This window comes from Pteropus medius, unplaced genomic scaffold (assembly GCF_902729225.1).
Source record: "Pteropus medius unplaced genomic scaffold, Ma_sr-lr_union100, whole genome shotgun sequence".
NCBI lineage: Eukaryota > Metazoa > Chordata > Mammalia > Chiroptera > Pteropodidae > Pteropus > Pteropus medius.
The window spans coordinates 5,113,483-5,130,977 of NW_024349796.1; the positions used below are offsets into that span (position 1 = coordinate 5,113,483).

At 34.9% G+C, this 17,495-nt stretch overlaps 1 protein-coding gene across 1 annotated transcript in view; it reads right to left on the bottom strand.

Annotated features, from left to right (window-relative positions):
- Window positions 1-17,495, bottom strand: part of AHCTF1 (AT-hook containing transcription factor 1) — a 68,559-nt gene that overhangs the window by 1,165 nt on the left and 49,899 nt on the right. The window contains 10 exon segments of the mRNA XM_039883261.1: window positions 368-447; window positions 1,450-1,580; window positions 4,612-5,145; window positions 5,148-6,435; window positions 7,908-8,116; window positions 10,333-10,412; window positions 12,266-12,389; window positions 13,844-14,255; window positions 14,895-15,098; window positions 16,657-16,852. Of these exon segments, the coding sequence (XP_039739195.1) occupies window positions 368-447; window positions 1,450-1,580; window positions 4,612-5,145; window positions 5,148-6,435; window positions 7,908-8,116; window positions 10,333-10,412; window positions 12,266-12,389; window positions 13,844-14,255; window positions 14,895-15,098; window positions 16,657-16,852 (3,258 nt within the window).

Sequence of the window (17,495 nt, forward strand, 5' to 3'; positions counted from 1 at the left end):
AATATATCTGAAAAGAAGTTATTTCTCCATGGATGAAGTTTTCTATTAATGAAATACTCAAAGGATTTTTAGGTTTATAATTACTTTTACTAGGAAAATGTGAAACATGCCACGCCCCTCCCTTCCCCATTGTGAAAAAGATTCCCTGATACTAACTCCTCCCACTGCATCGCCCTTCTTTAAAGAGAATGCATGGGCTGTTATGTTATAAAGAGAAATCTAACCATTACAAGGAGCCAGCGCTGACAAATGCCCCTTAAGAATTACCCTTTTCTAATGAGCTTAATTTCTTTCAAAGTAAAACTCTTCTCAAACCTAATTTTAAGAAACAAAATAGAGAAAAATCACAGCGCAGAAGAAGTCATACCTGCTTGCTTGCTTTGATTTTTCAGTCCTTGTTCCTTTCACTTTTCGCTTTCCCGCAGTTTCTGATTGAGCATCATCTTCCTATGAGGTAAACATTTAAAAAGATAAATCTTTTTTAAAAAGATAAAAATTTGAAATCTAAATTTAAAAAGGTCTATCCTGAGTCAAGGAATATAACCAAATAGTGTTAATGAACTGAAACTCAAAGTCCCAAATGACCTATATATTTTTAGTAAAAATCTTGTGTCATCTACAACTGTTCTTTATCTCTCTCTCATCTCACATTCAATTGATCCCCAAGTCTTGTCAGTTTCTTTCTTTTTTTTTTTTTTTAATATTTCCATTGTCACTGCCCTTTGTTCCCACTGCCTCCGATCAAATCCTAATCAAGCACTTACCATCTCATAAAATCTAGGCTACCAGAGACTATTTTTCCCTCACCAGAATTCATTAATGTGTAAACACTCCCTCCCCCGCCCCATGCACTGTCTCGCTTCTGTGCCTTTGCATCTGCTGTTTTCTCTGACTGAAATGCCTGTCTCCTTTGTTTTCTATCTATAGGGGATTTTGGTATAAATTGTTCTTATCATGCTATAAAATAATTATGTATGTTTTTGCCTCTTCAGTTAAAACTGAGCTCCTGAAAGACAAGAATCTATCTGCATTATGTCTCTGTAAGTCTTTGTCCTTGCCTATGAATATTGGTAATTCATTAAGGATTTCATACTCAATCTCTGAACTATTTTAGGGTTATGTACAATAAGATGATAGAATCAACTCTGAAACATAGTCTAAGTCTGGTCTGTGGATGACATTCTAGGGGTTCAGGGACCTACATTTTAAATAAATACATCTAGATAATTGAGGGGAAACAAATTTAAAAAACCTGTCCCCTACTAGGTAAACTGCCACTGCCAATAATATGCCATCAGTAATCTATCACAGATCTGTCCTAAAAGTGGAGACAAGGCAATTTTGGGCTGTTAATACAAATGTCTGCTCTTTTTAGTTTAAACAGGAGCACTGCTTTAAAAAAAAAGCACGTTTAAACAAGCATACAAAGAAAATCATGCATTTTCTTACCAGTTCATCTACAAGAATGGGTGTATTAGATATGTTTTTCCGCCTGGTCCTTAGAGCGGGAGGTGAAATAAATTGAGAAGATAAATCTGAAACCAATTCTTTCAGCTGTTCAGAAGCCTCTCTTTTTTTACCTAAATAAAAGGTAGGAAAGAATGACATCAATTTACATATACATATATATTTTTTTACAGCTTGAAACAAATGTGCATTAGAAAAATGTAAACATCTCCAAACATACAAAACATTAGTATTATAACGCAGTACCCATGACAGAAATGACATGAAAAATCCCAACATCATTTGGGTAATTAAACCAAATGTTCAGGAATAGTTAATGCTTCAAACTAAACAGTGCTGTAATATAAAAATAGGACTTAAAGCAGATATAAAACACTATTATTACACTAGTTTTGATCTTTATTGTTCCTGGAACATTCTCTGGGGAGGGAAAACATCAATCTCATATATAACCTGAGCCGGTTTTCTTCATAATTCCTGCTGTTCCAGAGATAGTTTTTATTTACAAAAGTGATTTAGAGACTCAAACCCTCTTCACTGACAGCTCACTCTTAATTGTTCCAGTCAAGAGGAACAACAGAAAAGTCCACATCACAAAAAGAAAAAGCAAACAAAATAATAATATAGCAAAACGAGCTGACAGGAAGCTATTCCACAGATAAATAAAAATGGTTTAAGAATTGGTTTAAAACATGTAATTACCTCGGGGTTTTTTGTTTTTACCCTAGGGTTCCCATGCCAGCGATGCAGCTGTGGAAGTGGCAAGGTGTAGCTGAACCAGTCTGCCAGGGATTAAATCCCGGCTTCTGGATTTACTAGCTATGAGACCAAAGGTAAGTAAGTTACTGAGACCTCTCTGTGCCTGACTTTCTATAAAATGGGAATGATAATAACATTATAAAGTTACTGTGAAGATTAAAGGATTAAGAACAATGTGCAACATATGCTAAGTGCTTTATAGATGTTGGTTTTATAATATTTCAAGGATATATTTAACAAATCTTTGAACTAAAATAACCAATGTTACTTTACCAAATTTGACAATCAAGAGTTCTTTAAGATGTCAAATTCTGTTTTTGAAGATGATTCTTAAAAGAAAAACTAGGCACAAGGTCAGAAATAAGACATCTCTCTACTCCCAGCTGGTAAGTGGCAGAAATGGTCTCGGCTACTGGTGGTGACTTCCCACTTTTCATGTCAAAAACCAGACAAACATGTCAATATATTCCTTCTGTGAAAATGATATTGTTTTTTTCTTTGGAGGCTACTTGGAGCAACTTCTTTGGCTTTTCAAAGACTAGCTCATCATCTTCACGTATGATTTCCCCCTCCACTTCAAAGGAATAAGGTAAGGAAATGCAAAAATATACTATCACGCGCAAAAGTGTTGAGTATCCACCATTCCTTCTACATGCTTCTATTAGCCAGACAAGACTGTTATATCTGTTTGTTAACTTCTTCATCCCCCTCTCTGTAAACTTTCTGAGTGTAAGTTTTGATGGCCTTGCTAGTTAAGGGCTTAGGAGTTCAAAAAACCTAGGTTGAAACCCAGCTGTACTGGTGAACAGCTTTCTGGGAAAAAACAAAAAGCAGCTCTGATGTATCATAGCAGTTATTCATTTCTGTGGTATAGATGTTTCTACCATGGCTGGTCGGAACAATTTAACAATTGTTAACATTTCTGAATATTTTAACGATTGGCTCTCACCAGCCAGCAGGAGTCGGCTCTAGGACACACTACTCACTACCTGGGCGACTTGGGTAGTCAGCCTCACGAAACTTTAATTTCCTCAAACTTTAATTTCCTCAACGTGGAAAGAAGGAAGTAATAGTACCTGTACTTAACTGGGTTGTAGTGAGAATCAAATGAATTGATAAATGTGTAGCCTCAGGCATACAACAGGCCCTTCTTAAACATCTGCAGGTGAGGAATGGAAATTAGAGGAAATCTATTGAAATGTCCGAGTTTTACATTCTTTTAGCTATAAAGCACATTTAAATAAAATCCTAAGATAGCTGTTTGACAGGTTTCAATTAAATAGGACAGCCTCCAGCTTTCTAATATAACCTAAATGTCGAAGATAGAAAATTATCAATTTCCCGATTTTTAAATAGCTTATCTTTTTCTTGGCCTTCCTAAAGTCAGAAGGTAACTATATAGAATGTCCACTAATGCACTTAAAAACATATGCAACAGTTTTAAAAAATTTAAATAAAACAAAGTCATTTACTTTACTTATAAGTCCCTGAGCTGCTTTGCTGAAATTCAAATCTTAAACCATAACTTAAGCAAACAACCACATTTTGTGTACCTAATCATTTTCATCACTTTTACAAAGAAGTGCCCTAATGGGATCTATTCAGCTCCACCAGTGTCTGAACCTTTTCTTCATCACCGCCTTTTCTGACCTTTTTTTCTTAATTGCCTCCCTCACTGAAATTCCCCCCTCCCACTACAAGAAATCTTAATAGCACAGATGTTTACGTATTTCATATATATATATCTGTGCTTGAAACATAAGCAGGAAGGTATTTTCACTCCTTTAGCAGAGATGTCACTCCTGCTGAGAAGCTATGAGCTATATCAACCAAAGAAAGGATCCAGTCATCAGCGAATCCTCGACTCTGAGGGAGGCTGGGCATGGACCCAGGCCGCTTTATGGGCCACAGGGAATATGGATTCAAGTAATCTGTATCCTAATCAATGAAACTGTTTCCCTTCAAAACAATCTGAGATTATGGATACCACCTGGCACAAGAGCCAAACACCTGATACTTAGATTAAAAATGCCGATTCTATCTGGGGAGAAACCGAAATTAAGTTACTTAGGATATGAGGGCAGAATGAAGCAAAATGATACTGTTCTAAAAAATTAAACCTAAGTCACGTGAATTATACGATTTAAAAGGTTATACTGAACCAGAAAATTCTTGACTCTCCAAATAAACTTTAAAATATAAAACCTTTAAATTTTACTATCGAAAGATCAAAATTGGTTATTTTTTGGAGGGAGAGGAACTCTTTGTGACTACAAACTATTTTTAGAAGAAATAATCACTTAGTGCCTTAAATCATACTTAAAACAAGTTTTAAGCTGAAGACTGAATAAAATGATTCTGTGCTTCAGACAGAAATTAAAGTACCTTTCTCTTTCCTTGGGACTTTTGGCACAGGAGAAAGTAAAGACTCGTCTTTTGGTTCAGAAAGGTCAGGCATCAAGCCAGCCTTGCTGGGTCTAGTCCTTGTGCGACGGGAAGATCTAGTCAAAGGAGTGGCAAGCATTTTTTCTTTTTGGTCATTTGGTTCGTCTGTCATTTCTTCATCTATGCCTTTTTCTGGTATTGAGTGACAGGAACGTTTCTGGCCTTGAGTTTCAGTCTTTTTTGTAATCTTTTTCTTAGAGCTCATCACTGTAGCAAGTTCATTTGGCACGAAAACGGATTCTTCTAAAGCTGGTTTTCCATCACCAGTACTTTCACTTTTAGCTGGGGTGTTTCTTGCAGATCTCCTTGGCATGCTGAGAGCTTTGCTCTTCTTGGGACTTCTCTCTTCCTTAACAGCCTCGGATCCTACATCCTGTGATGGATGAAGTTTTCTTGGTCTACCACGTTTCCTAGGTGTAGCGGGCATATCAAATTCTGCTTGAAGAGTCAACTGTGATGAATCAAGTTTAGATTTTCTATAACATCTGATGCACTCACATCTCCCTTTTTAACTCTTTTACTACTAAGCTGAACAGGCGGTTGTTCACTGGACTTCCCATCTTGTCCATGTCCTTTATCTTCAGAAGCTTCTAAACCAGCACGTCTCAATTTTCTGGCGCTTCTGCTAGGATCTGCTACTTTACTAACTTTTAGATCATTTATAATTTCAACACTTTCCTGATTTTCTACAGATTTTTTAATTCTTTTAGGAGTCTGTTTCGTAACAGATGAAAGCTTAACTTCTTTTCTAAAAGAAGTTTCTTTAGCTAACGGTTCCAACAGCTGCGATGATCTCAACCTTCTTAATTCCCTACCTGGAGTAACCTGTAATTCTCGTTCGACAGAATTAATACTTTCTAATGTGTCTTGATTAATTTCTTTCTTTCTCTTTCCTCTCCTAGGAGTAATAGAATTTTGAGGTATTTGCCGATTCTGAGATATTTCTTTGACGTCAGAAAAGGCACTTTCGGAAGCCTCAGAAATGTCTGCTTTTTTCCTAGTTTTCTTCTTAACTGAAAGCCCTGGCGTTTCAGGAGTAGCAACATCTGCTGACTCTTCCTGTCGCACTGATACTGATCTGACATCTTGGCTTTGGACACGTGCTCTTGTGCGAGTTCTGGAGGAAACCATGTCATCAGACTGACTGACATTTAAAGTCACCGTACTTGTTTCCTGAACAGTCTTAAAAGTAGATTTGACTAACTTGGTGGAAGACACTACTTTCTGGCTTATTAGAGGTATGTTTTCATGAATGGACTGTTCCACTGTCTCTGAAGTAATTTCTTTACTTCTTGTGTCTTTAATTACATCTAGTAAATTTTCTGCAATTGCCACTTTAATTGGTTCAGGCACATATGGTAATGTCTCTACCTTCTGGGACTCTTGATCACTAGTCATGATCGATGGCAATTTAGCAACATGCCCACAATTATCATTTTCCCCAGCGTATACATGTTTTTCCTCAGCTGCTATGTTAGCTGCTTTAGCTAACATATCAGATGCTGCAGAATCGCCTGTCTCAACTTCTCCTTCTTCACCTTCCAATATCAAGGTAAAGTTGCTCTGAGCCACAAAAAGTTCTCCGTCTACTTCAGCAATGTCACACTCAGCAGAGTCTTTGTTATCAGGCAAGTCACAGAACTGTTGCTCTATGGTCTCAAAATTATATTGAAGCTTAAGAGTTCCTGAGGGATACTCATGAAACGAAAGACTCCTAGCCTCTTGTTCTGAATCTTGAACTTCAAGCTTTTCATGTTCGATCACCTGAAATGAATTAAAGAAACTGGTTAAAGAATTTTAATATATTTATTTCAATGTAAAGCATAATGTTTTAAGATGACCATCTCACCCTTGGTATATGAACTGTTAAACAAACTACATTTGATATAGCATATACTTATGGGTTTACTTATCTAAAACATCCATTTAAGCAAACAGACTTTCTCAGTCAAAATTACTAGACAGAAAGATTTTGAGATTCTGAATGGAATTAAAGTAGACATTCCACATTTCCCTGGCTAAAAAAGATAATCTTAACAAAACCTTGAAAATTATCATGATGCTAACAGTTGTGAGAAGAATTAATAAGGACTTACTTTATTCTCACCCAAGAAAAAAAAATTTAACTGGAGAAAAAGAATCAACCCCCAAACTACCTAACTATCCACACTTTTCTAAACAGCATGATCCCCATAAGGTTGAAGAAGAATTCACCTACATAAGCTCCCTTGGGCTAGACTCAATCCTCTTCCCTTTGCTGGGGCTGCATAAACCATGAAATTCCTAAGGCTTTCAAGTTCAGTACCTCTCTTGCAAGGGTTTGGTGGAGGAAGGAATGGTCCTTGCATTTACCTTTTGGTAAGGGAAGGGGAGAAAAAGGAGGAGGTAGAAAGTAACAGAGAGATCTCCTGACCAAGAAGATAGAACATTACCGCCCGCCTAGACAATGACATTTTCCCATTCCCCAAGCATTTAGTGAGATGAAAGACTGGAAATACCCAGTAATGAGGATTCCCCCTTATGCCACACCCACAACTTTTTTAGCTTCCCAGCTGAAGGAATAAGGACTTTATCCATCTATTTCACAGTTGAGAATACCCATGAAAATGAATATGGACAACCATGACATTTTTATGAGTTAAGAAACTTTCCAAATACTATACGAATTTCTATAAATAATTAGAAGAATTGGTTTTTCATCTTAAATGAAATTATCATATAAAAGTTGCCTGTTGATGATAAAAGATTTGGTGGAATTTTTAGAATCATAAGTCATATTAAGTACCAAGGAAAAAATCCTTTCTGGAATGTATAGAAATTCAACCCCAGCTAAGTGAATATCATTCTCACACAGGTATGCATGGGGAAAAAGTTCTATTTAACCATATTCAATTATTTTCAAATATATGCTTTTAATAGTTTCAATGTCATACTTGTCTCTGGAGTAGCCAGTATGTTTTCTTAGGGCTAAAAGAACTTTAATTTGGACCAGATACCAAGCAAATATTAAATTGTTAAAACTGTGACTTTTTAAACACAGCCTTTTGGTTTCCATGAAAAACAATTTCTTAAAGGATATGACCTTTTATAGTCCACAAAATATTTATACACCTTTTAAACCAGATTTTCATAAAAAGGTTTTTATATAGCAATCAAATAAATGGATATATTAGGTTTGAAGCCTAACTAAATCAAAACAAAGACTGACAAAGAATTAAGAAATTAAAGTTTTTTACATGAATTTCTTGAGTATCAGGCGGATCATCAGAAATTGGAGGCTTTTCTTCTGGTAAGTCAACACTTGCTTTTAGTGCACCAGCTTCTAGTTCATGAACTTCTTTTATGTTCAAAGCTATTTTCTGGTCAAGCCTATGTTTGGAGATAACAGGACTTTCAGAGGTAATGAGCCCAGAGCTTCCACTATCACCAAGGACATCGGCCGTAGCTGAAAGAAAAATCAGAGATAATCTTCCATGTTTTAAATTGAAAGGATGATAAATATACAATTTGAGGAGAAAGCAGAAAAGGTTACAATGCACTTGAGACTATTTCCATGAAAAACTGTTATATTGCAAAAAGGTTCTAATAGCTCAAAAGGGAAAAGCATACTAAAATTTATACATTAATTGTTTCTTCAGTATCCAGTTATTCAGTTCAAACAATATTTTCTTTCCACAAAGATAAAACAAATGACATAAATTTTGTATTTAAAAATGACATTGGTTTTTCTCAAAAATTTTGCCCTTATTCTGAAACATCAAGATGATGGATAACTGCTTTGAGGAGCTCAAATATTTGTTTCTTATTAATCTGAAAAATATGCTCATTGGGTTAGACAACCAGCTATCCTTGCTGGGCCATTACAGAAGTACACATAGGACATGTAGACCGGGCTCTGATCTGGCTGTAAAAAGGGACTAGATATCTCTTTTGGCACAAAACACCCAAGTGGCCACAAAAATATTTCACCACTTAAAAAAAACTTGGGGGCGGGCAGCTCATTAAAAACAAATTCCTCCTTTCACCTTCTTTGCCAAAGTTTTATACATTAGTACTCACAGGCCATATTTAGATTTAGTTCGTGAATGACACAAAACCCAAAATGCCTCAAGGAGGGGAAAAATAAAAATCTTTAGTGTTTAACAAAAATAAAAAAGTTTTTTTTTTTTTTAAAAAGCCAACTAGGAAAAAACATTTTTACACTTTTAATAGACACTGATGCTAATAATATTCCTTAATATACAACGAAACAAAGTGATTTTCATCTGTCAGTTTGGCAGTGATGAATGGGAAATTTATACTGTAATCTTTTGTAAGTGTATGAAAGCATAAACAACTTTTATCGGAAAAAAAAAATATAAAAACTTGTGCATACTCCTTGACCCGGGCAAGTCCATGTTTAGGAATCTACCTAACAGAAACATTGACATAGAATGTGCAACAATATATACACAAGAATATTCACTGCAGGTATGAAATAGCAAAATAAAAATGGCCATCAGCCCCAATGTTCAACAATAAGTAGTTAAGCACACCACAGGACATCCATACTATGAAAAACTATTAATGCCATTAAAAAGGACAGGATTAATCCATACTAACGACATGGAAAAATGTCTTAAACGTGTTAACTAAAAAAAGATGCTTTTTTGTTGGTAATTTATAGTAGCTTAGCTATCATTTATTGAGCTATTAACATTTAAAGCTATTAATATTTTATAAAGAAACAGAAGTATAGCCTATAGTCTTATACACAGTAAGTACAGAACTGGATTATAAATCCAAGCAGTCTTGTTCAAGCTCCTGTACTCTTTAGCTACTATAATCTCTTCAACATTTGGGGAAAACTATGCACAGAAAAAAAAATTAAGGAAAAAGACGCTTTATTAATATGGAGTCTTAAAATGGGTAACCAGGTTATAGGCATTTTTATGTTACATGTTAGACTATGCTCTATTTTACAATAAATATTACATTCTTAATTTGGAGTAAACAGGTCTATTCAAGCCTGTACCTTAAGCCTTATTCATAATGTGATGGGCAGAAGAATATAATAAAGAGCATGAGCTCTAGACTCAGACAGCACCAACATCATAACATAGCAGTGTTATGTCCTCACATGAAATGCTCAGACAACTTCTGGGCATTGGTCTGCCTTCCCCAAACCCAACTGTGAGCTAATTGAGGAAAATGTATCTTCCTCATCTCTGTACAGCCAAAAAAATGCACATTGGGTTAAAAAAAAAAATCAAATGACTTCCATATATTTGTTAATTTCCCTGGAGTAAATTTAGTCATCTGAGACTCTTTTTCTAATAATAAGCTGATCTAGCCTTAAAGTTATCAGAAACAGAAAAATGGAATTTGCCCTGTGTAGATGTGAGTCCCAAAAAATCAAGCAGCAGGAATGCAGTCTAGCTGGAGAATGGGGATCGCCTTTCTCGTCTTTGATGTTCTGAAGGAACCATGGAGTGCTTTACAAGTGACCCACTGCTTTGATAGCTGCTATACCTCCAGATACCATACACAGCAAAGACAGGAAGCTGAGATAAGAAAAGCTAGATAATAGATTCCTTTGCCTGAAGACTAGAACACTCTTTATTCAAAACACTAAAAGGAAATTAATTCTAAAGTCAAAATAATAGGTACAGTTATTGTTACCTGCTCTAACTGTAGAGCTGCAGGCTTCGACTGATGCTTTATCTGAAACTGGTACCTGGGACTTCAGGGTGAGAATTTTCCTTCAGAAAAAGAAATAACATACTATAATATAAGATCACATCTGCTCTAACCAGCTTTAACCCTATTCCCTCTCCAACTTGTCACTTTGCTGATGAAAACCAAAGTTCAGAGAAATTAATACAAGTTCATTTTGAATAACAATAAAATGTACAAGTGAATTTAGAAACAAGTAATGCTATACTTGTTTTTCCTAGTTTCTAATATTTTGTTGGCAACAATGGCATGGCCTTAAACTACAAATAAAATGATCGGTATAAATTATACTTATGTCAATTTTTAATTATCTGTGACATTTTTCAAATAAGTCTTTCAAATATTATGGAATATTACCTATATACTCAGTAGAATCAGGTTCAGTATTTGAATGCTAACTGAAAAGAGTACAATAAATGACTTGGGATGGGAAGCCAATGAGACCTGTATCAACCACTTTATGAAAACAAGTTCTGGAGATATGTTGACAGAGGTCCTTCCTATTCTGAGCTGACCTTTCCCCAAAACCCAACTAAAGCATTTTTTTAAAGGGACAAATACAATTAAAAAGTAAATTCAATAAAAAGCTTGTATTTGGAATATATATACATTTATTTATAGATATATTTGTAAGACTCACCTCAGTCACAACGTTTATAGTAAGAGAAAGAACCAACAACCAAAGTTTACATTTAAAAAGGAACTAGTTTGCCAAGATGGTGAATATTCACCTAGATTATCACTGATGACCAGTTTCTTATCATGTGACTGCTCTTTGCTTTGTGATTGTTATAATCATCCATCAAACCCATTGCAATAAATATTAGTTTTCATTAAATTCAAAAAACATTAGAAATAAAAAAAGTCTGGATAATGCTTTCATATGTTTTCTCCCACTTTTTCCATGAAGGCCTGGCAAGGAGGCCACTTAATAGGACTTCTCTTCTCAGAGGTGAAGCATATGACTGAGCACAATGTATGAGAGGTGACTATTATGATACTGATTTCTGTGGGTGGTTTGTGAAGTTACTCTCAGGACTTATAAAGTAATGAACCATTTACAATGTCATTTACAAATTATGTGAGTTAATCTTAATAAATTATCCTTACTACTTCTTAATAATTAAAGCTGCAACTTTTTTGGAGTCCTCTACAACACTGTTACTGTTATTACTGCTAATGTGCAATGTGTCCAGTCTTATAACTTGTGCCATAAGGTGAATCAATTACTTCGCTGACTTTCAACAAAGGTATACTGATTTATATTGTAACACAAGCTGATTATCTTACTGTGGACCATAAACTGTTTGGAAACTGGTATAAATCTGTTAGACCACACTCAAGTAACAACTGCCCTACATCGTCTAGTACATTGCCCAAACATACAAGCGCTAAATGAAACTAATTGGGAGCATAACAATTTACGTTGTTACTGAAAGAAAAAACTTTGTTAGAGTCTTGTATCAACCAAATGGTAGAGAACAAAACTGCCTGTAAGCCGTCTCCCTTATGCTCTATCTTGTTGCTTAACTTATACCTGATCATCCTGAAACCACTGAAAATGGGAGGGCACAGAGAAATGCATGACTGAATGAACCTCTGGTCTTCAACAAAAACAGAATCACCAAAGGATATAAGTTCTGCCTCAATTCATTATGTCTCTGTATATTAAGGAAATGTCTAATATCATTCTAAGATATCACGATAACTACTAAATAACACACTCTGTACAAAGGAACTTTTCATAGCAGAAAACATTACCAAAAATCAAAGTGTCTAAGACCTAAATAAGAGCCAATCTATGCTTAGACTGTTCTATTACTGGTTCACAGTTTCATTAAACTATTATTATTATTTGAAATTTTCTCTAAAAACTTACCCTTCATGGATTGATGGTACACAAACAGAAGCTTCAACTCCTTGAATAGGGTTTGAGTGATTTAATTCTGAAAGCACTTTCTCTGCAGCTAAGAGAGCCTTTGTTTCTGCATCTTCTAAAGTGCCTATTAATCAAACAATTAACATTTACAATTATTTATGCTAAATTTTAGCAATTACACATGGTCTTAGACTACGACTTTTTAACAAGTTGTTGGGTCTGCATTTTTTATACTTTTAGGTTTACTCCGTTGACATTAGACTGCAACAGTTCCTTCTAACTTTATAAGTTTACCCCAGGAACCCCCCTTAACCTACTACTCTCACTTTTGGCTTACCAGGCACTGCTAGTGTTTTATATATATCAATTCGCTTGAAATTTAGCCTGTTTCACTCTAGAGTCTGCTATATAATCCCCTAGAAAAATGATAAAAATTTCTATTTGAGACTGCCTAATCATTTTAGAAATATCAATAAAGATACTACCATGAACATCCTCATCTAATATTTACTATTCAAGTATTTTAGTGAAACATCGCATGTAAAAAGAATGTAAACTTCTAGACATATGCTATTTATGAAAATAGTCCTAAGTTCTTAATATAATTAATAATGCTTACGTTTATTAAAATAAATAAAGACATAATATCCCAAACTTCACTGGACTCAGATTTTAAAAAACCTTAGTTCAAGCTAAGGCAGGAAACGTTTCCCAAGAGAAACCACTATGTTCCAGATTTTTATAAAAGTATTTGGTTTTATAGATTTAAAGTTAGGAGTTACCTTTAAATATGCTTGTTAAAATTGTGCAGGGGTAAGAAACATAAAAATAGACTGTTTTCTGGTCCACCAATTCTAAGCCAATACTCTCCCCTTCCTAGCACTCTCCAATCCCATCCTGTGTCCCCTAGCACAGCACTTACCAATGTTCTAAGTGCTTGTTAGTTTTTATAGTCCACTAAGCTCTAAATTACATGTGAGCAGGTGTCATGTCTACTCACTGTTTGGTCTAGCACACACACAGGAGCCCACCTGCTGATGCACACACATTAGGGGTTCACATTTTTTTGACAGATAAATGCATATAAAGGCAATAAATTCATGGGCCTCTCGACATTTATTTTTGATTGTCCAGTGATTATTTTGGAGATAAGGAGGGAGAGCAGAATGAACTTCCTGGTCTCAGAGCAGCTATCTAGAAAGTTGAGGCTGCTGGATAAGTTAAAAATTATAATCTCAATCTCATCTGTAAAGTTAGTTTTATTTCTCATAACGTTAGTTTTATTTCTTACAGGAAGGACTTAAGTCACACTGACGTCTGATATTTTTTCCTTACACATTCTTTTCCAAATTTCATTTCCAAATAAAAGAACATAAGTTTCTCCTCCCCTTGTATCTCATACCTGCTTATTAGGAATGAAACAATGTAAGCTACACTTGTAAGTGAAAAGAATAAGATGTCTGTATTGTGTCATGTAATTATTTAACCCTGATGCTTTTCTCATGGTGGAAAAATTCTATTGCAAATTTGACTGAGGGATGTCAATGGCCATCTTGACATTTGGAAATGAGTTCTTACCCATTTGTTTCTCCAGGTCTAGAGGAGTTACTTCGAATTTAAACACATCTTTATCGCTATCCTTCTCAGGTTCTTCAGTTAAATTAGTAATTAGTTCAGTGGAAGAGTTCTCTGGCCTAGAGGCCACGCACATTTCAAATTCTCCTGGTGACGGTGCATCCTGATACTCTGAGGTAGTCTGCTCAGATACGGATGAAGCATTGCTATTTTCTTTGCTCACATCCAGTTTCTCCAAACTTTGTGAATGTGTATCCTGTGACCTCACATCCATTTCTCGATGGTCCATTTCAGGGCTATTCAGGTAAAAAGATGGTGTCTTATCTTTGTTCTTTGGCCATTCAGTTTCTGCTAGAACTCCACATTTATAGAAAGGTGTAGTAACAAAGGTTTTTGTTTTGCTATCATTTGCAGCCTGTTAAGTAAAAGGTTTTGAAAAAAAATTACTAGTAAAAAATCAGTCAAGTCTAAGCTATCAATCCCAATAATACCCACCCTTTTCCATGTTCAGTATTTCTCCAAATTCTCTTCTCAATCAAAATTCATATATTCTAAATTCATTCTCTTCAGATACATGACTAAAAGTTAATGAAATTAATAAATCAGTATTTCCAAAAATGATTAGGCAAGATGACTAATAATCACCAAATGGGTTGCTCTGAACCCACGGTAGAGCTCTAAAGATATACCCTTCTAAACTGACAACCGATTAGGAAAATTAAGAGAAGCAAATCAATGTAAGTTAAAAAGACAAAAAAACGTGGACTAAAAATTAGGAGGTCTTGATTCTACTCTCATTTCTGCCACCAAATAGCTATTTGATTGTAGTCAATTTACTTGGTGCTTCTGAGCCCTACAGTCTTCACCTGTAAATGAACTTGGCTTAGTACCATAGTTTCTTTCTGAACTAGTGTTTTCTGATTTCATGATTATCTGCAAGACTGTATATAAAAATCTCTATATAGTGATATTTAAATTGATTTATCTAACTTTTTACTTTAGGAGCTAATATATTCTTATATTGAGTCTTTTGTTCCAGTATTATCAAACTTACTCCAGCAATCCATTTTGTGGTCATGCCTTCTTCCATGAATGAAATTCTAGTTTCTTTAAGTCGTAGAGGAGGAGTAAGAGACCTTCCAGGTGACACAGAAGGAGATGCTAAAGGTGTTGATCGAAGACCAGACCTTAGGATGGATTGAGGAGTGAACTCAGCAAATCCAGAGGAAGCAACTGACATGGCCAAAGTTTTAGCTTTCTGTGGCAAAGAATGAATGAAATTAGACCGTTAGTGTAGTAAAAGGCACATATGTAAGGACAGACAGGGTCAACGGAGTCACAATGGTGGCTATATTCTCATCTACAGTAAACATCAATAAAAAGTTTATAGATTACTAGAAAGAAAATCCAAAATTCTACTCAGAGCATTCTATATGTAAGCCTACAAAACATTAAAATTGCATCCATAATCATTCTAAAGGCCTAGGTTATTCCCAGTTTAAATTCAACTTAAAAAATAAATAATTTATCTTATTTCTGCACTTTAACTATTGACTAGTAAACTTTAGTTAGGTAAAAGAGATAACAGTTTGTGATAAACAGAATCTAGCTTAACTACAGCAAACTAATCCAAATTAATGACACTGACTTTAAGAGTATTTTAGAAAAAAAAATTCATCACATGAATACAAAAGTGACGGAATTATCCATAAAAATCCTGTAAAGATTTATTATAATGAATACAAATAGCACAGAAACCAGCAGAAATAATCCCTTAACTTCTTTGCTAAAGGAATAGTAAACAAATTACCTCATTAGATTACTGAATTCCATTAGATCTGTTACAAGATTATATTAATTTTTTTTCTGGATTGTTTTTGGTAGCAGGTATGAAGCTATGCCCTGATTTAATTTCATTTGGACCTAGCTGTAGAGAATATAAAATTTGATTGTTTTTTGATTAAAAAAAAAAAGTTAAAAATACCTTACAGGTATTAAATGTCAGGAATTTAATAATATTATCGACCTTTTAACTATTTTAGGAATAGCATTTACTGAAGTATATTTTATTCATCTTGAAAAATAAAGAAATTCCCTGGCTCATATAAAATGCTGGATATCCAGAAACAAACAAAAAAAGGAAGAAAGCTTCTAGGATTAAATTTATAACACTGGACAAGGAGCTAGGGGATATGTTATATATGTAAAAACATTTTGACAATGGGAAGGTAAAAGACCACTGTTACTAGTCAAAATGTAAAAACATTTTGACAATGGGAAGGTAAAAGACCACTGATACTAGTCTTAAGTTTGGTGGTTTCTCAGAAAATTATCAGAGACGGTGGAGGCTAAAGAGATATGTGATAGTAGGAAGGAATAACAGTTTACAGTTTCATTGGAGTCAGAGAATTAAATAAAAATAGGAACTAAAAAAGCATTTGACAGAAGTAGTAACTGCAAAATAGTATCAGAAATGGAATTTAAAAAATAAAGCAAACCCAAGAACATGAGAGCATTTTTCAAAGGATACAAGCCAATTTATAATGGCCATACAGAACCTTGTATTATTTTCAGGAAAATATAAATGTTAACCTCAAGGATAATGTCAGTTAAGCAAAAAGCGTAAATTTAGCAAAGTATTTAAGACGATGTAAAAATACAGAAAGTATTTTGGAAAGATATCCACAAGAAAGAGGAAAAAGGGCTTAAAGCCATCGATTACCCAGAGATCAGTTAGAAATAGCTTCTTTTTCCCTGCTACTTGAAAAATAGGAACTTCCTAGTTTCACCGTGAATGCCAGATATGTAATACTCACCTTAACTACAAGAGGAGTTTCAAGTAAATTTAATTCTGAAGCCCTGGAGGTATTTGGACGTGATCCTTTTAATTGTGGACTTTCTGGCAATGAACTGGATGTTAGGTACAAAGGAGATCTTGTGGGGGTGGTTTGCTGAATAAACCCCAAACATTGAGAAAGCTGGGGAACAGGATGAACCACCAAATCCAGGAGTCTGTAACCAGAGTATACATATGAATAGAAAAACCCTGGTAACTTATTTGAGTTATACTAGCAAACAAAAGAATTGAGTCTCCCATTACTTGGACCCCCACCCCCTTTTCACCCACCATGATGGCGACAACGGAGCACTACACTAAGTGTCAGACCTTTTTGGAGCATGTGTCCAATGAAACTATACAGGTCACATGTCCATGAAGTGACTTTGTGGAACACTCAGTTACAACTGGTCCAGAAAGGTTCAGAAATTAAGAGGAAGCATTTAAAATTTTATAATAATTTCGCACTGTTATGACACCTAAGAATGTCATGATCAGTGAGTATGTCTTGAGTGGGGTAGAGACTAGTTTAGATGTTGTGTCAAACTTACATGCTGAGATGCATGTGGTATCAGCATTGTATTAATCATGCCCACTATGATCATTATCCAATTGAGATAAATTAAAAATGAGGGAGAATAAATGGTTCTTTGTGACATTTCATCTGCGGGGCAATGAGCTAATAAACACAATAAGCTTATGACAGCATCTGACACATAATTATATGTTCAGTAAATGTTACCTATTATTACCTGTGATCATTTTTAACATACATTCTTTTGTTTGTGGTGTGTGTGGGGGCGGGCATGAGATGTGGCT